Source organism: Molossus molossus, unplaced genomic scaffold (genome assembly GCF_014108415.1).
Source record: "Molossus molossus isolate mMolMol1 unplaced genomic scaffold, mMolMol1.p scaffold_m16_p_11, whole genome shotgun sequence".
NCBI classification, from domain to species: domain Eukaryota; kingdom Metazoa; phylum Chordata; class Mammalia; order Chiroptera; family Molossidae; genus Molossus; species Molossus molossus.
Window position 1 is genome coordinate 57,062,120 of NW_023425346.1, and position 20,800 is coordinate 57,082,919.

General features: G+C 40.0%; 1 protein-coding gene across 1 annotated transcript in view; it reads left to right on the forward strand.

Moving 5' to 3' along the window:
- The window catches only part of HECW2 (HECT, C2 and WW domain containing E3 ubiquitin protein ligase 2), a 225,521-nt gene that overhangs the window by 173,238 nt on the left and 31,483 nt on the right, over positions 1 to 20,800 (forward strand). Inside the window, exons 20-21 of the mRNA XM_036254150.1 lie at positions 5,622 to 5,742; positions 7,209 to 7,322. Coding sequence (XP_036110043.1) covers positions 5,622 to 5,742; positions 7,209 to 7,322 — 235 coding nt within the window. The remainder of the gene's footprint in view (positions 1 to 5,621; positions 5,743 to 7,208; positions 7,323 to 20,800) is intronic.

The following is a 20,800-nucleotide window of genomic DNA, read 5'->3' on the forward strand; positions in this document are numbered from 1 at the left end:
CCTTTGAGTGGTGTGGGAATAATGTTGTGAAAATGACGACAATAATAAATTTTAATGATCCTTTTTTCAGAACGTCTAAGAACCTGGTAAGCTTTCCACACGTATCCTCATTCCAAGCACATTTACATGTCTTTTCGCGCGCAGGAGAGAGAGGGGCTTTGGAAACGTTGACTCACTGCTTTCTGCAGCTGTGAGAGCACTCACCTAAAATTTGTCAACATTTTGGAATGTGAAGGTTTGTTTTTCTAGGACCGTTATAATGCCAGTCCCGACCTTAGCTGTGCCAGAAGGAAAAGATCTTTCCCAACACCATATGGTTTATTATGTCAAGTATGGGACGCAGAAGTTGATTTAAGGACCTTTTGTAAAGCTGCACAATTCTAGGAATTTAAATGCAGCCAATGCCTAATGTAACTAACACTGTTGGAGATGTGCTCACTCATGTGGCTTGTTCGTGGAACCAAAGCTACGAGTGCACGGAGGCTGCGTCGTGGTTTGAGGGGATCACGGCACAGTGCTGCTGTTCCTCGGCTGGAATGGGACTGTCTGGAGGTGCAGCAGCCCAGGTCACCCCCGGCAGCAGAGACGGAAGAGCCGCCTGGTCTTTCCTGCAGGTTGTCTTGAGGGCGTGGGGTATGGAGGGAATGACTTCTCCTAACACACAGTGCGTCTCCTCAAGGACCCTCTCTCCGAAGTCTTAGCATCTCAGCTGCTGCTTATGTCATCTCTGGTTCTTTTCAGAAACATTCTCTCCCGGTCTCTCTTCCTCCTTTCCTCTCGTCCACACCCCCCCTCACCCCCCGCCCCATATCCCATCGTCCCCATGGTCCCTGAAGTCGCTCTACACTTGTTTATAGAAACGGGGTTCTATCCCTTCTCTTTGCTCAGCCCCACAAAAGTGATCTGGGAACCAAGTGGGGCAAAGGAAGGTGCTCCCTGGTGGGTGAACGGGCAGTTGTGATTCCAGGAGTACCTCTCTGTCACAGTAGAGGGGTGTGGCGCCGGTGGCGCAGGTGGTCTCCCTGGCCTCCCCCATGCTGTCAGGGAGGCCCTCCGCTTTCCCCTTTCACCGAAGTGCTTCCAGTTGCCAGTGCTTTGAGAAGTCAGACTATCCAGGTGATTTAGAAAAAATAAATAAATAGTATGTAAATGAAAACATGAGCAAGCTCCAAACAGTGCCGGAGGGCCTTTTACGACTCTCAGAGAATAAAGCAAACATGTGAAGGCTACAGTGCTGTGCTTTGTGCCAGCTATTTTGGAGGTGTGTGTGTGTGCATGTGCGCGTGTGTGTGTGTGTGTGTGTGTGTGCTTGTTCATTCCTGTAATTTCCATTGTTGAGCTAGGTTCCAGAAGATGGAGTAGTCCAGAAATTATTGCAAGCCTCGATAGTTTGTTCTCATTCACTAACAGAGAATTTCTTTAAGATGTCATAGAGATTTTTTTTTAGAAAATGAACCAGGGTAGAAATGAGCTGCTGAGCCATCCCAGTACAGGGCCTGGAACCACAGGGGACTTGGCTGAGCTCGGTCCCAGCCAGGGCAGTGAGGGCCCGTCATCAAAGCAGTCTGGGCTCCTGTGGCACACCCAGAATAATTAAGAGAGGCCCAGGCTTCTTAGAAGTTTAATGGGGAGATTTTTTTAGTATCACCCGAAGTATTTTTTCAGGTAGAATTCTTTAGTTTGTATAGGATTATGCAATTTTATAACAGTAAATAGAAATAGTATGACACTATATGGAAGTACTTTAGGTCTGCCTAGCAAGGATAAAGAAAAAAAAATAACTAATATACTGACAGTCATTTTTTTCCTGCAAATAATTAGCATAATGGTGACTCTCCTATGAAGTCACCTTCATTTGATCACTTCCTAAATGTAGCACTGACTTTTTTGTATCTGACTTCCTTTTTTCAAACCATTAAGACCATAAAATTGCTCTCTCTGTAGGCGTGTTAGATCCTAGAACTTCACTTGGAGTTATGGTTCCCATACGATTCTGTTAGCTCAGTCTTCCAAGAAGATCGTTTCTGATTTCCAGAGCGGAAGTAGCATTGCTCCTGCCCTGGAATTTCTTGGCAGTCGCGCCGGACTCACATTAGGAGTTTGACAAGGGCCAACAGCATAATTTACGGCAATTTTTAAACCATGAAGTAATGGGTAGATGATTTTTTCATAATAGAACTATTAGCAAAAGAATTCTTGCATTTAACAATGTCTGTCCCCAGAGTCTCCGTAATTGAGTCACTTTACCTAGAGCGTAAATGGAGTCAGAGCTAATTTTTATTAGGTGTCTGTATTGATATTGATGGAATGCATTATTACATTTCCCACGTCCTTTGAAGCATCTCAAATTATACAGCAGTAGTATAGTATACACTGTTTGTTTTCTTTGTAAGCAATGAACTCTTAAAGAATCATATTTCTTTTGAGCCTGAAAGATTTTTATTGAGGGCTTTGTTCTTCTTTTTCCTCTTCCCTGTCAATGGCCGTGCTCCTGAAAACTGATTCATGCAGTCTGCGTTCTGAGCTGTCTGGGTTTGCTAGTCTGCAGTTTGTCAGACGGCCGCACTGACAGCTTTATTCTGCAGCCCTGCGTGGACGTGGGGCGCACTGCCCTGTCCCTCAGCTAGCCAGGGGAACAGCCTCGTGCTTGGGGAGGTCACCTTCCTTCATGCTGCAAAGGATGCCTTTCAAGTACACAGGACGCATTGCCCCTGTGTTGGTCCCTGAATGCTGTCTAGGTGTTTTGACAGGCACATTGACCTCCCTGTGGGGGATAATGGTTTCCAAGCTTGGGGGAACTTTGGAGTTATCTGGAGAGCAGTATAAAACACTTATGCCTGGGTTCCACCCCCACAGATTCCGATGTAATGTGTCTTGGGTGTGGCCTGAACATCGAGACTTTTAAAAGCTTCTCAAGTGATTCTAATGTGCAGTCAGGGATTGAGGACCACTGCCTAGGAGTCTCTTCTATATCCCAGACATTTTAAGGTCAAGTTTATTTGTTTCCTTTGTGACATAGGTCTTATCTCTGTGGGTAAAAGATTCATAACTATGCCAACAGACCTCTGGACACATTATTAATCAATAGCCAATTTTATTAAAATCCATTCATGAAACCCCAGCACAGTTCCCCGTGTCTCCGGGTCAGTGCTGTGCAGATGCTGACAGTCAGAGCTGACAGGTACTGGGCTTAGGCAAAGGCACAACCTTGTTCAATCCCAACGGAGGCCCTTCCCCTGGTGGAACGCAGAACTGCATTTCACGTGCCCTCTCCACCAGCATCCCTCCCACACTGTTGTTCCTGTTGGACAGACCTGGCCCAGCCCCCACGCCCACCATTCTCTGGCCCGGGACTTCAGTTCCTTACTGACAGAGTGGCAATGGTGGTCATGATCATAATGCCTGCTCCACAGAATTATGAGGCTTCCCCAAGGTCCTCTGAGTAAAGTGCATGGTCCCTAATGAATAACAGGCACTTAGCCAGAGACAGACACTGGTATCATTCTGAAAACTTGATATTACCACAGGGCTTCCTGTTTCTCTTCGTTGCTTACCTACGGTTACCAAACCTTATTTCACATTGTAAATGTTTCTCTGAGTCACCACCCTGCAGTCTAGTCCTCGTCCGTCCTGGACGTCCCCTGCGCACCTTCTCCCAGCTGGGTCTCCACCCTCCTGTCTCTTCTCTCTGCCACCCTTGATCCACTCAACACCCTCTGGAAATGATTTCTTAAATGATAACGCTCTTGTATGTTGTTCACTTGCTCAAGAACCTATAAAGGATTCCCACTGCACACTGCACCATGCCCTGTCTCCTCCGCTAGGGTTTTCAATTCCTCTCATAATTTGGCTCCGACCTCCTGACTGCCTTCACTGTCCGCGTTCCCAGCCCTCCCCTGGACGGGTGCTGGCGGCCACCGGGTCTCCTGGACGCGCACGAGGCTGGTGGAGCTCTTGCCGCCTGACCCAGCAGAGGGTACGGATTCTCCCGTGCACAAGGCCTGGTGCCAATGAAGCCGGCTCCCTGAACTCTTTTCCATTTTGATCTCTACCTGTCCTCATTTACTATCACTTTTCCGTCACACAGATCTCAAACGCAGATTCCGGGGCCGGCAGCCGCGTCTGCGAGCTAGCTCATGCTTCACTTCTCGGACTCGCTGCGCCGTAGCCCCAGGAAAGTGAGGCCAGTTGTGGCAAGAAATCATTTTCAAAAGGAAATCTGGATTCTATTTTTTACTTGAAATCTCCTCATTTTTAAATGTTGAAGGTTAATTTAAAATCTTTAAAAAGGATTTTATGGCAAACAAAATAGATCAGTAGGTCTGGGTCGGACCCCAGGGCAATAGTTTTGTCCTCTGTGCTCTATCATTGGCATGTCATCTAGTTTGGGACTTAATGACATATTCTCTAATTGCTCGATATGTTTTATTTCTGTCTTCCCAGCCAGGGTGCTCACTGCAGGAGCGCCGTCACGTTCATTTCGAGCATCCTTGCTGAACCTAACACAGTATTAGCAGTGACTAACCACCACTTAGTGGATTCATTCATTAAAGAAACATTTAATGAGCTTTCTGGGGTGCATAATGCACATGACTTCAAGATTTGTGTTGTCTGGCTTCTCTCCTTGCGTTGTGAAATGTTTCGTGGCAATATCCAGAGTTTTTGTCAGGGCTCTGAGTCTGATGCCCATAGTCACCGTCCGTGTTGTATCCCGGCTTGTTGGTTAGTTACCTTGCAACCCAAAGTCAGATTTTTCTATGGAAAGAGGAACTGCTACTTCTACATTTTATTACTGATACTTGTCATATGATGAAATATAAAAAAAGGTCTTTAGATAATCTATAGATAATCGCAGTACTTGGCACATACTAAGAAAGGTGGGAGCTATGTAGAGGTGGACAAAGGGGGAATGAGGGACATCTGCAAATGAATAAGTAAGTAAGTAAATAAATAAATAAATAAATGCACATTGTTGTGAAAATAAAAAAAAAGAATGCCCCAAATGTCAGTACTATATATTCTTTGCACAACCAGAGGATGTGCCTTCTGCAATTATGTCTGAATTACGTTTTTTTATCAAGATTATTCTATCCTGCAATATAAAATGATGTAATTATGTGTCTAAAAAATTCTTAGCTATGGTGCATTTCTAAAAGAAGTTTTGGTAGGTTTTCCATAGAGCATGGAAACTCAGCATTCTGCTTTATACACTGCATACTTTTCACATTGTGACTTCCTGTCTGATTGCATGATATCATCTCAGCAGCAAGCAAAGATATTCCCCTCTCAGCAGCCACCCCTCGACATGAGTAACCCTGTTTGACTCATATTCGTTGCACTGAAAAGGGGAATATTGACTAACACATGGCACCATCGTAATTATCCAAACAGCATTGTTCTGTTGAACCAACATGGCACCAGGAAGCCATCTCGTAAGACTCTGGTTAAGCTCTGTTGCAGTCTTCAACTTGGGGAGTTGAAGACTGCAGGAACCAAACGCATTGCCTCCTTTTGCTTGTTAACTCTGGTCTCAACTTCCCGGTGATCTTTTTTCATGGTGATGTGATGAATGTCAGGACATTGCACAAATCCACACCCTCTCTTTTTGTGGTTTGCTGTAGGTACACAGCGTGCCAATGCCCGGGCTCCTGCCCCTTACAAGCGGGACTTTGAAGCCAAACTGAGGAACTTTTACAGGAAGTTAGAAACTAAAGGATTTGGACAAGGCCCAGGGAAATTAAAGTGAGTCAAAGTGAAACAAACCGCAGGATTTGTGGATGGTGAAAGGATGGGATGCAGCTGGGAATGCAGGACTTGCTCGTGATCTGGGATGACCACCTGTGTTTGAGTTGGCATAATTATTTTGGTATCTGTAAATTGCAGCACCCTATAAAACATAGTTCTGGAATTAGGCACAATTAAGCTTAAGGTTTTAAAACAAACAGTAAAGAAACTGCCACGTGCCACGTAAGAAATGTTAAGAAAAACTAAAATCTGATTTATTTATTCTCTCCTAAAAGGTACCTTTGTTGGCTTAGAGTATATTCATCAGGTCTAAGCCTGTCACAATGTCCTGTATTACTCATGACTGTCCCCTGAGCTGACCCAAGTGTAGGAACCATGCTCGGCTCCATTTCATTCTGTGAAATAAACTTCACTTGTCCAGAGGAGCATGTCACGGAGGTTGTTTCTGCCTATCTTCATCCACCTCCATTTAAATGGGGAAATTGAGACATCATCATGATGTGTGGTCAGCATTATTTTCATTCTCTACCTGCCCCTCCCCACCTCCACCCCTGTACCATGTCCCCACTAGAGATCGCTGTGCCACCTGAGAGAGGACCGAGGAGGGAGGGTCTCTGCTGCAGAACTGTCATGTTCCGGGGTACCTGAGAGAGGGCCCACAGCTCCCCACCCCACACGGAGGGCGTGCCTGATTAAATTCACAGGTTCCACTTTCATCACCCACAGAACACATCAGCCCGCCCAAAACATCATACCCTTCCGAGCTTTACCTTTCTGACATTCCTCTTACAAAGGTCTTGATGATCAAGCTTTCATCCCTTGGCTTCCACGTTATCTCCTTTCCGTAGCTGTTTTCACTAAAGGCGAATGGATATCTGCTTAAGGATGACTCTCCCTGTCATTATGACGGGTGTATTCATCGGCCACAAGTATCAGTCATGTATATCTGTCACTTAGGGAATCTCAAGATTCACTTTATTTAAAAATTAAATTAAGCCCAATTATAAACTCCTCTGCTTTGGCGGGCACTGAGAATAGTTTTCTCTCCCCTGTTCTCACGGTCAGTTCTAGGCACTTAGTAATTGAATTCCTCGGCTAGGTGCATTCAGGCTTCACACATGACCTCAGAGGGTTGTTCTTCCTTCACTAAACAAAGCGCTGTGCCTGTGCATTTCCCATCCTCCTGGAGTAAATGGATCTGACCATTCAGAAAGGCCTCTCGGATTGTTCACAGGTCATAGGTGGGGTGCTGCCTTTACCAATGATTCTCTTATGCAACATTTGCTAATGCTGTTGAGTGGTAAAGACAGATGTGTCCTTTGCAGCAGATAGCAATGATACTAAGTCACTCCTTTTGCCTCATTATTTATGGCACATGGAAATTAAATGGCAAATGCCCAGTTCTAGAAAGATAAGGATTAAGAAATAACCTGGATTTTTCTTAATTGCCTCCTTATGGACAGGTTAATTATCAGAAGAGATCACTTACTCGAAGATGCTTTTAATCAGATTATGGGCTACTCCCGAAAAGATCTGCAGAGAAATAAGCTGTACGTCACATTCGTCGGGGAGGAAGGGTGAGTAGCACAGAGAAGTGGCCTGTGGAACGCAGGCTTGACTGCAGGGCGGATATTTCACCACATCCTCGCTGTGGTTGCCTGAAACAGGAAATCCTTCTGGCAGGAAATACTGTTCTCATACACTTCAATCTCTTAGTTTTTTTTTTTTTTTAAGGCTTTCTCTGGTTTTTAAATCATTTGGTATAGAAATTCTTTGCTAAAAACCTATAACTATAGATCATTTTTGAGCGCAGAGCTTGGTTTAGTTTCTTCTCTAATTGTCTCCTAAAGGGAAAAGTCAGCTTTGTGGGGAGAAGACAAGGAATTGCTTTTCCGAGTCTTGATCTTGTTATCTGCACTGGGGTGCTCAGAACTTGCTTCACCGGTTAAATAAATTCCGTTTCAGATCACGAATGGGAATTCTGCTGTCCCACCAGGAAGCCTCCACAGCAGCAACTCTTGGGTCTGGGTTCTTATTTCCCTGACCCATATCTTTCTCTCCTTTGGGGATGACTCACATTTTTTCTCTACCAAAATAGCTACCTGCCATAAACAGAGGTCCCCAACCTTCCATGACTCTCCCATGAGTGTGCTCATACAGACGAGGGTTAGGGAGGAAGGAGTGAAGACTCCCACACTGTGTTTTTTGAATCCAGATAGATGGAACAGCTGTTATATAACACTTGAGAAGATAACAGCTCTCGTATCTCCCAGACCCCTTCCTCTTTCTTCATTTTAGGTCCGGGTTTCAAGTTTAAGTGCTTCTATGTAACTCAGCCATCACTAGACTGAATTCACAAAACGCCGCCACCACCATACAATTGCCTGAACCCTGGTTGTCTCTTCCTTGATTCTGTTGATTTGGATTATTTCAAGGCTACCCCTCTCGATCATGCCCAGGAATAAACTGTGTTTGATTATGGAATTATCCAACAAATTTAACCATTCAGTATGTAATAACTGCATGTGCTAATGGAACCAGATTATAGCAAAATTGAGACTCACAACCAGGACTTAGTTTTTCAGTCAGTACTCTTGGCCCAACACTAAGATGTAGGCAAAACTCCCGAACTCTGGTCTATCGGCTTTTTTTCCATACCCATGGATCTTTTCACTGTTTTGATTAGTGCCTGACAACTTCTGCTCTTCACATACACTGTTGGGTAGTCTCCCAGCTATGACTAAAGTAAAACATTACATGGAAAAAGAATATAATGTGACAAAGTTGAACAGAAGCTTGCCTGAGACTTGAGCCTTTCATCGCTGACCTGTCTTAATGGACTTCTAGCTTATGTTAATTGGCTTGAAGATGCAGGTGCACAATTGAAAAGGAAGACAGATGTTTTTAGCCTAATCACAGGTATGCATGGGATGCCAAGCATTTCCTGACATAATCAGCCTGGTTTAGATGAGAATACTTTTCTTCCCCCAGAACTCCAGCTGCCTTCCTTCACTGCTGGACCACAGTGTGTGGAGGACTCAGAGTTGTAGGGAAGAGTCTTTGGGAACTTAGGTATGAATAGAACAGATGCTTATCATGTTTGATCATCCCTATGTAGTCTCCCTGAGATCCGGACTGATGACATCTGTTGGTAGGAGGAGGCCCAGGATGAGGGAGCTTGATGTTTCTGTATTTGATTACCACTAATGTCCCAATGCTTCCTGCCTCTATCACCTGTCTCCTACCTATAGCCCCAGAGAGAAACCACCAAGAGTGAGGATACTTTGAGGTGTGACTTCAGTCATCAGGAACAATCTCTTAATCAGTCCCCTCTGCATATGGCTTATTGAAACTGGAGTAGGGCCAGATAATTTCTGATCTCATAACTTTATCATGCCAATATCACACATGTGGATTATTAGATATAGCTTTGATTTTTCTATTAGGCATTGAGAATACATGGACTGTCTTGAAAGATTAAAACAGTACTCTTGCTGGAAAATAGAAACCTTAAAACAACCATAAAATTAAGAAGTTATTTTAGCCTTTGCCACCTTCTCAATCACATTAATTATATCACATTAAACTTAAAAACCAGAATATTTCTTTCTGAATTATAATAACTACCCAGAGTGAAAAGCTGCCTAAGTTTCTCTATAAAAATAGAGCTTGAAGTTTTGTCACCTTTCCTTTAGTAATTATAATGCCCTCAAAATGTGTCATTTTGTAAATTCTTTATGTTTAGTTCTAGTAAAAGAGCCCTATTTATTTATTTGAAATATGTTTTTATTGATTTTGTTTTAGAGAGAGAGAGGAAGGCACAGAGAAATAAAAACATCGATGTGAGAGAGAAACATCGATAGGCTGCCTCGTGCATGCTCATTACGGGGGATCAAGCCTGAAACCTGGACATGGGCCCTGACGGAAAATCGAACTGGGACTTCTCAGTCCAAGGGACTGATGCTCAGTCCACTGAGCCACACTAGCAGGGCTAGTAAAAAGTATTTAAAATTATGCACCAGTGGTTCCCAGATCTTGGTTTCTAGTATCATTCATCAATAAAGGAACTAGGGCTCTTTGAAGAAGTGGCTAAATCTAGAACTGGGACAGGAAGTATACTAGAAGAGGCTCTTGTAGTACCAGAGAGTAAAGATGTATTCAAAAAGTCATTGATGGGGGTATGTCAAAGGGACACAAAAGCCAACTGACAGAGCTCCCAATGGCCAAAGTTGAAGTGATTTGGACAACAAAATAAAAAAAGTAGCATTGGGTTATAACCCAAAGTATAAAATAAATATCTGTACTCATATAAATACATGATTGAATCAATAAATAAATAAATGGAGGAGAATAGACAAATTTGTGCAGATTTCCAAATAATTCAGCATAGTTCCCTACTCCTCAATTGTGCATTGCATATACTGACTTTCTTCCGAATAGTACAGTATGGAAAGAGGAAAAAAGAACTCTACAGTGGAGATGCCTGACAAATACTCAGCCAGGTGATCAAGGTTAAAATCAACAGTGATATTTCATTTTAATACTGTGTACCCTTGATATGATGTGATGGGAATGGTAGTTTCTCCGGTCTTTCTCCCAAAAACCCATGTCAGTTTAATGGTGAGAAATATAGGCAACTCCAATAGAGGGACATCCTACAAGATACCTTACCAGTACTCCTTAAAACTGTCAAGGTCATCAAAAATTAGATGAGTCTAAGGAAACATGGAAATCAGGTGAAGACAGCAGAAATCTGAATAAAGTATGAATTTTAGTTAAAAATATGTATCAATATTGGTTCACTAATTGTAACAGATCTAAACTACTATAAGATGTTAATAAGAGGGAAACAGTGTGAGATACACAAGAATTCTTCACACTATTTTTGAAACTCTTCCATAAATCTAAAACTATTCTAAAATAAAATATTTATTAAAAGAAAACAGCTTTGGCCTGTTTGGCTCAGCAGTTGGAGTGTCGCCCTGTGGACCAGAGAGTCCTGGGTTCATTTCCTGCTGGGGGCATGTACTCCCCCCACCCCAAAGAAAAGAAAACATACTGCTAGGATATGGGGAGATGATTTAGGAAATGTTTCCCTGAATAGCTTTTCTTAATTCTTGGTTGTTTGATAGGTGACTGCCACCAGGGTAATTTGGGGTATGTGTGTACTTTCTTCTGCACTGAGGTCAGTGGTATAGTAAGTATATGGATAGATTTAATTCTATGGAAAGTCCAAATTAGTAGGGGTACTGGTACATATAGAGTATTTTGTGTTGCTAATGTAAACTTTATGTTACCTATGACAGAATAATACTTGCAATTTATTGATACCATCTCATTGATCATATTTTCTACTTGTTATAATCAGGATCTTTATTTACAATAGATTAATTGGGGCATATAGAGAAAGGGATTTCTTTTTAAGAATACTGTATCTGTTAGAGAACCCTAGAGATTCCACCGTAAAACTGTTAGAGCTGATAAATGAATTCAGTAAAGTAGGAAGATACAAAATAAATATCCAGAAAGTGTTGCATTTTAATATGCCAATAATGAACTATCAGAAAGGAAAACTAAAAAAAAAAAAAAAATCTCATTAAAATTTCATCAAAAAATAAATAAATAAAATGCCTAGGAATAAATTTAACCAAGGATGTAAAAGACCTGTACTTGGAAAATTATAAGACACTGAAGAAGGAAATTGAACTGAAGATACAAATAAGTGGAAGCATATACCATGTTCATGGATAGGAAGAATTAACATCATTAAAATGTTCATACTATCCAAAGCAATCTATAGATTCAGTGCAGTTCCTATCAAGATATCAATGGCATATTTCATAGAACTAGAACAAATATTCCCCAAATTAATATGGAACAACAAAAGATCCGAATAGCCGTAGCAATCTTCAGAAAGAACAAAACTGGTGGAATCATGCTACCTAACATCAAACTATACTACAAGGCCATAGTAATCAAAATAACATGGTACTGGCATAGAAACAGACATATAGATCAATGAACAGAATAGAGAGCTGAGAAGTAAACCCATGCTTTTATGGTCAATTAATATTTGACAAAGGAGGCAAAACATATAATGGGATAAAGATAGCCTATTCAATAAATGGTGTCTGGAAAGCTGCACAGATATGTGCAAAAAAAATTAAACTAGACCACCTTCTTACACCATACACAAGAATAAACTCAAAATAGATTAAAGACTTCAATGTAAAACTTCAAACCATAAAAATCCTAGAAGAAAACATAGGCAGTAAGATGTTGGACACTTCTCATAGCAATATTTTTTCAGATATATTTCCTCTGGCAAGGGAGACAATAGAAAAAATAAACAAATGGGTCTACATCAAACTAAAAAGTTTTTGCACAGCAAAGGAAACCATCAACAAAATGAAAAGATGACCCACTGAATAAGAGAACATATTCACCAATGATACATCTGATAAGGGGTTAATATCCAAAATTTATAAAGAACTCATACAACTCAACAGCCAATAAATAAAAATCCAAATAAAAAATGGGGGAAGAACCTGAATAGACACCTCTCCAAAGAGGACATACAGATGGCCAATAGACATATGAAAAGATTCTCAACATCACTGATCATCAAAGAAATGCAAATTAAAACCATAACATCACCTCACACCTGTCAGAATGGCTATCATCAATGAATCAACAAACAATAAATGTTGGTGAGGATGTGGAGAAAAGGGAACCCTTGTGCATTGTTGGTGGGAATACAGATTGGTGCAGTCACGGTGGAAAACAGTATGGAGGATGCTCAATAAATTAAAAATGGAACTGCTTTATGACCCAGCGATTTCACTTCTGGGAATATATCTCAAAAAACCCAAATCTTTCTGATTTAAAAGAATATATGCACCCCTGTGTTCATTTCAGTGTTATTTATAGTAGCCAAGATTTGGAAGCAGCCCAAGTGTCCATCAGTAAATGAATATATAAAAAAACTGTAGTATATTTACACAATGGAATACAACTCAGCCAGAAAAAAAAAAAAAAGAAGAAAATCTTACCTTCAGTGACAGCATGGACAGGTCTAAGTGAAATAAGCCAGGCAGAGATAGACAAATACCATATTATTTCACTTATATGTGGAATCTAATGAACGAAATAAACTAACAAACAGAATAGAAACAGACTCATAGATACAGAGAACAGACTGACAGCTGCCAGAGGGGAGGGGCGAAAAAGGTAAATGGATTAAGCAAAAAACAAAACAAATAAACAAAAAAACACCTCATAGACACAAACAACAGAATGGTGATTACCAGAGGGAAAGGGGGCATGTGGGTGGGGAGGTAGAAAAGGATAAAGAGGGGATACATGGTGACAGGAGACTAGACACTAGACTTTAGGTGATGAACACACAATACTATATATAAAATGTACATAAATAAAATTATAGAATTTTACACTTGAAACCTATATAATTTTATTAACTAGTGTCACCCCAATAAATTCAATAGATTTTTAAAAAAGAATAATGCATCTGCCTGTACTCTAAAAAAGCATGAATTAGCTGATTTACAGAGAGACTTTAACTTTGCTTTAAGCTGTTTCTTCACATAGATCTGAAACATGATGTATAGATTGTTTCTGAAATGAAATAGCTGAAGCAAGAAAAATGATGGAAAAATTTAGTCAGAAATTTACAGGTTAACTACAAATTCCGTGTGAGGTGGAATTAATCTGAGAGTACTGGTGATGGCTATATTCGATTAAAAAATACAAAATAATTCAAGAGCCTATTAATGCTTCTTACTAAGATAATGCTTCATGTTATACTTGGATGGATTTTTACCAATTGTAAATAGTTTCTAACCAAACCACTGTGATTTAATTTGGTCAGTTTGGTGGTTTTGTTCTCGTCATTGAAATTTCCACCCAACTTAACTTGGTTATCTGCTCTTGTACAGTGGTGAGGGGTGGAAGTCAGCAGAGGTGGAATAGCTGGAAACTGAGTCATCTCGACAGAATGTGGTGGGAAATGGCATGCCATGGCTGCTTCTTTCTGGTGGCCTCTGTCTGCCCTGAAGTGCCTTCTTTAGGACTGGGACCCGTGGAGCACTGCATAGTCTCCAGCGTGTCATTTTTCTTCTAAATTAAAAGTCCTAGCAGCTAAAGGTCTGTGGTGTCCAACATTAGCAAGGTAGACTATTATGTTCTGATAAGACATCCTGGTCCATTAACTTCTTAGTACCCAAAACAGTAAGAACATAATGGCCTTGGTAAAGAGAGAATGTTTACACTGTGATTGCCACACCTCTTTTTTCTCCATGGGCAACTCTGTAAAAGGCACCTTTCTTTGAGAAAGAATGAGTTCATTATATGTAAGGTGCCATGTATATGACGTCAATCATCTGTCTTGCAAGGCCACACTGAGACTAGGGAGGGGATGTAAGCAAACAGTTTTAGTTCAGGGGTTTAAGGACAGATGAGCTCTTTCTGTGACCTTGCTCTCAAGACCGACAAATAAAACCTTGCTGAAGAAGGGTGCTTCTGTATCTCGGCTTAGGCTTGGTACAACCAGGTTGTCTTATTAACTGCTTGTCTTATTAACTGCTCACAAAATTCCTTACTCACCCACAAGACCTTCCTAAGTAGGTGAAGAACCGATTCCTTGCTGCTATAAATATTTGAGGGTGAATCAGCAGGTGCACAGGCTGTGTGTGCCTGAACCGGCTTGTAAGAAAAGCAAAGCTTTGTCTTCCAGAAAGTATGTAGGAAATGGTGTGACTTCCCAGTGCCATCACCTTTTTCCATTTTATATTCTACTTCCATTGGAGTAGTTTGTTTTCAGTAATTTTTAGTTGACAATAAAGAACAGGAGAATAAAATTAATTATTTTAACAAATATGGGATACCACTAACAAGTCAGGCGGTGTCAGCCCAGCAACGTGATGGTGCTTAAAATGCTTTATCAGCACTTCACGGAGCCCAAACTGCATTGACACTCTAAAGACATCTGTGCTTATTCCGAAATGCCCTCGCATGCAGCTGTTGGGTGGCTACACACCCGTTGTTCGGGGTTTCTGCATTTCCGTGCCAAGACTAGCTGTGGAACCAACCTAACTGGCAAAACAGGAATGTAACAAATGATCCCTGTGACATGAGTCATATTAACTATTTATATGGACGAGGTTGCTAAGGCATTACAGGAAGCACACACATGGGGTGCCCTGCTGGGACATGCCTTGTTGGATTAGGTAGACACATGCAGTTTGTAACCTACAACCTGCTCTCAGGTATACAGTCCTAAAGGTTTGGATTGTAATCAAATCAGACTTAAAAACTCTCTTGGCTTTCAATTGACCCCATCAGTGCTCCTAGAGTTAAAAAAAACAGCAGATAAAAACCTGACTAGTTGAGGAAGATACATTTTCCTCCTAGAGGAACTGTTAGGTTTATTCTGTCTTGGGGGAGGAATATGTTTTTACTTTTCAGCTTAACTCCTCAGGGAACATTAACATTATTACCCAGATTCAGCTACTGTCATAATAAAGTAGCCAATCAATGAGGTCCGTCTTTGTTGTCCCAACAAACTTTATCATATTAGATGATATTATACTTGGAAATGACTAGACTAACACCAAGCTCTCTAAACATAATTCACTTGAGTGATTTATGACAATATTTGCAAATCAGGTTAGGGATTGATATAGCCTATTAATGTCATTGAGTCAATATACCACCTGAAGGCAAACTTGTACAAAGTTATTCACTCTGCTAGATGCCAACTAACAATGTAGATTAGGTTGATTTTCTTTATAGAGCTCCCCTCATTGATTCAACAACATAGATTAAGCCCCTACTGTGTATTAAGCTAAGTGCTCAGGATACAAAAATGAAACAGATGAAGTCCAAGTCCTTGCCCTCAGTATAGTTGCAATGCACATGTGTGCAGAGAGGAGGCAGACAGACAAACAAATGATTATTATACACTCTGATGGGTGTAATGTTATTAAACACTGAGAGCTGAAGCTCAGAAAACCCTGCTCTTTCTAACTGAAAACTACAGCTGAAATTTTTTAAATTAATTAATTTATTTTTGTTACAGAAGTTTCTCCTTTTCCCCCCACTGATTCCCTCCTCCCCCTCCCTCCCCGCCCTGTCCCTAGCTTTGTTGTCCATGTCCATTGTTCATGCATACATGGACATAAGTTCTGTGGTTTATCTCTCCCCCACCACCCCCTCTTCTGGGGATTGTCATTCTGTACCCCAATTCCATGTCTCTGGGACTACCCCATTCCTCAGACTGTTATGTTCATTATATTCCACAAATAAGTGAGATCATATGATACTTGTCTTTCCCTGTTTGGCTTGTTTCGCTTAGGATAATACTTTCCAGATCCCTCCATGTCATCTCAAAGGATAAGAGATCTTTCTTTCTTACAGCTGTGTAGTACTCCATTGTGTATATATACCACCGCTTTTTTATCCATTTGTCTACTGATGGACATTTGGGCTGTTTTCAGATCTTAGCTATTGTAAATAGTGCTGCTATGAACATTCTGATTGGTGTTTCAGGCTTATTAGGGTATATTCCTAGCAGTGGGATCACTGGGTAAAATGGAAGTTCAATTTTTAATTTTTTGAGGTAACACCATATTGTTTTCCATAGTGGCTGCACCAGTCTGCATTCCCACCAGCAGTGTACTAGAGTCCCCTTTTCTCCACACCCTCGCCAACACTTATTGTTTGATGATTTGTTGATGGCGGCTATTCTGACAGGTGTGAGGTGATACCTCATTGTTGTTTTAATTTGCACCTCTCTGATGATTAGTGATGTTGAGCATTTCTTCATATGTCTCTTAGCCATTTGTATGTCCTGTTTGGAGAGGTGTCCATTCAGCTCCTCTGCCCATTTTTTAATTGGGTTCTTTGTCTTCCTTTTGTTGAGTTGTATGAGCATTATATATATTGGAAATTAACCCCTTATCTGATATATCATTGGCAATTATCTTCTCTCATACAATGGGTTGCCTTTCCATTTTGATGTTTGTCTCTTTTGCTGTGCAGAAACTTTTGAGTTTGATGCAGTCCCATGTGTTCATTTTCTCCTTTTTTTTCTGTTGCCTTAGGTGATGTATCAGTGAAAATTCTGCTGCTTATGATGTCTGAAATTGTGTTGTCTACAGTTTCTTCTAGGATTTGTATGGATTCATGAGTCACATTTAAGTCTTTTATCCATTTTGAGTTTATTCTTGTATATGGTGTAAGTTGATGGTTTAGTTTAATTTTTTTTTTTTTTGCATGTAGCTATCCAATTTTCCCAACATCATTTATTAAAGAGGCTGTCTTGACTCCATTGTATGCTCTTGCCACCTTTGTCAAATATTAATTGAGCATATTGCCTTGGGTCCATTTCTGGGTTCTCTGTTCTGTTCCACTGGTCTATATGCCTGTTCTTGTGCCAGTACCAGGCTGTTTTGATTACAGTGACTTTGTAGTATAACCTGAAATCTGGTAATGTGATCCCTCCTACTTTGTTCTTCTTTTTCAAGATTGCTGTGGCTATTCAAGATCTTTTTGTGGTTCCATATGAACTTTTGAAGTATTTGTTCTAGTTCTGTGAAGTATGTTGTTGGTATTTTGATGGGGATTGCATTGAATCTATAGATTGCTTTGGGTAGTATGGACATTTTAATGATATTAATTCTTCCAATCCATGAACAAGAACAAGGTATGTGCTTCCACTTTTTGATATCTTCCTCTATTTCTTTTTTCAATGACCTGTAGTTTTCTGCGAATAGGTCCTTTATTTCTTTGGTTAAGTTTATTAGCTATCTTAATTTTTTTGCTGCAATGGTAAATGGAATTGTTTTCTTAGTTTCTCTTTCTGTGAGTTTATTATTGGTGTATAAGAATGCCATTGATTTCTTGACGTTAATTTTGTATCCTTCTACTTTGCCAAATTCATTTGTTAAGTCTAGTAAATTTTTGATGGAGTCTTTGGGGTTTTCTATGTATAGTATCATGTCATTTGCGAATAATGACAGTTTCACTTCCTCCTTTCCAATTTGGATACCTTTTATTTTTTCTTCCTGTCTGATTGCTGTGGCTAAGACTTCCAGTACTATGTTAAATAAGAGTGGCAAAAGTGTGCATCCTTGCCTTGTTCCTGTTCTTAAGGGAAATGCTTTTAGTTTTTGCCCATTGAGCATGATGTTGGCTGTAGTTCTTTCATAAATGGCCTTTATTATGTCGAGATATGATCCCTCTATTCCCACATTGCTGAGTGTTTTTCTCAGAAATGGATGCTGGATTTTGTCAAAGGCTTTTTTGGCATCTATTGATATGATCATTTGGTTTTTATTCTTCATTCTATTTATGTGGTGTATCACATTTATTGATTTGAAAATATTGTACCAGCCTTGCATCCCTGGGATGAATCCCACTTGGTCATGGTGAATGACTTTTTTGGTGTATTGCTGGATCCGATTTGCTAGATTTTGTTCAGGATTTTGGCATCTTTGTTCATCGGGGATATTGGCCTGTAGTTTTCTTTCTTTATAATGACTTTTTCTGGTTTTGGAATTAGAATTATGCTGGCCTCATAAAAAGAGTTTGGAAGTCTTCCTTCTTCCTGAATATTTTGAAATAGTTTGAGGAGAATGGGTGTTAGTTCTTCTTTGAATGTTCGGTAAAATTCCCCTGTGAAACCATCTGGGCCTGGGCTTTTGTTTGCTGGGAGAGTCTTGATTACATCTTCAATTTCTTTTGTTGTTATTGGTCTGTTCAAGTTTTCTATCTTTTCCCAGTTCAGTTTTGGGAGACTATGTGTTTCTAGAAATTTGTCCATTTTGCTTAGATTGTTGAATTTGTTGCCATATAATTGTTCATAATATTGTTAATGATCCTTTGTATTTCTGTGGTGTCAGTTGTTATTTCTCTTCTTTCATTTCTGATTTTGTGTATTTGGGTTCTCTCTCTTTGTTTCTTGGTGAATCTAGCTAAGGGTCCATCAATCTTGTTTATCTTTCAAAGAACCAGCTCTTTGTTTCATTGATCCTTTGAATTGTTTTTTTGGTCTCTATGTCATTTATTTCTGCTCTGATCTTTACTATTTCCTTCCTTCTACTTGCTCTGGGGTTTTCTTTTTGTTTACTCTCTAGTTTTTTAAGTTGTGAGGTTAGATAGTCTATTAGAAATTTTTCTTGCTTCTTGAGGTAGGCCTGTAGTGCTATGAACTTCCCTCTCAGAACTGCTTTTGCTGCATCCCATAGATTTTGTGTTGTTGTGTGTTCATTTTCATTGGTTTTTAATTTTTAATTTCTTCCTTGATCTCCATGATAACCCATTCATTGTTCAATAACATGCTATTTAATCTTCATGTTTTCAAATGTCTTTGCATATTCTTGTTGAAATTGATTTCTAATTGCAAGCCATTGTGGTCTGAGAAGATTCTTTATATGATTTCAATCTTCTTGAACTTGTAGAGACTGAGTTTGTACCCTAACATGTGGTCTATCTTTGAGAATGTCCCATGTGCACTTGAGAAGAATGTGAATTCTGCAGTTTGGGGGTGTAATTCTCTGTCGATATCTATTAAATCCATTTCATCTAGCGCTTCATTTAGAGTCTGTGTTTCCTTGTTAATTTTCTGTCTAGAAGATTTATCCAGTGATGTCAGTGGAGTATTGAAGTCCCCTGCTATGATTGTATTGCTGTTGATTTCTCCTTTGAAGTCCTCTAAAAGATTTTTAATATATGTTGGTGCTCCTAAATTGGGTGTATATATGTTTACCAAGGTTATATCTTCCTGTTGGATAGATCCTTTCAATATTATGTAGTGGCCTTCATTGTCTCTAGTTATGGTCTTCATTTTGAAATCTACTTTATCAGATATGAGTATTGCTATCCCAGCTTTTTTTTGCTTTCTGTTTGCTTGAAAGATTTTTTTTTCCATCCCTTCACTTTCAACCTATGTGAGTCTTTTGTTGTGAGGTGGGTTTCTTGTAAACAACATATATGTGAGTCATGCTTTCTTAACCAGTCAGCTACTCTGTGTCTTTTTATCGGAGCATTGAAACCATTCACATTTAAGGTGATAATTGATATGTACTTATTTATTGCCATTTTTGTTTAGTGTGGTTCTATTTTTCTTCCCATTTCTTCTACTAATTACAGCAGTTCTTTTAGCATATCTTGCAGTGCTGTTTTGGTGTTAATATATTCCCTAAAGGTCTTTATTTGACCTTCTATTTTGAATGATAGCCTTGCTGGATAGAGTAGTCTTGGATTCAGATAATTGTTTTTCATGACCTTGATTACTTCATGACACTCTCTTCTGGCCTGTAGTGTTTCTGTTGACAAGTCAGCTGAGAGCCTTATGGCGTTTCCTTTGTAGGTAACCTGTTGCTTATCTCTCGCTGCCTTTAGGATTCTCTGTCTTTAATTTTTGGAATTTTGATTACTATGTGTCTTGGTGTGGGCCTGTTTGGGTTCTTCTTACTTGGGGCTCTCTGTGCTTCTTGAACTTGAATGCCTTCTTCCTTCACCAAGTTAGGAAAGTTTTCTGTCACTATTTCTTCAAATATATTCTCTAACCCTTGCCCATTTTCTTCCTCTTCGGGGACTGCTATGATGCAAATGTTATTATGTTTCCAGTTGTCCCACAGTTCTCTTAAGCTGTCTTTCTGTTTTTTAAATTGTTTTTTCCTTTTGGTTTTCTGATTGGTTGATTTTCTCTACCCTGTCTTCTAATTCACTGATTCAGTCCTCAGCTTCCTCTATTCTGCTGGTCAGTCCTTCCAATGTGTTCTTAATTTCTGCTGTGTCATTCTTCATTTCCACGTGGTTGGTTTTCAGTGTTTCTATATCTTGACTCATGGTGCTGATGTCCTTACTCATGCTGTTGAGCTTCCTCAAGATCATGGCTCTGAACTCTACCTCTGATAATTTGCTTAACTGCATTTCATTTATCTCATCTTCGATAGAGTTCTCTTGTTCTTTCATTTGGGATTTTTTTTTTTGTTTCACCATTTTGGCTATCTCAGTGGGTTTTGGAGCCTGC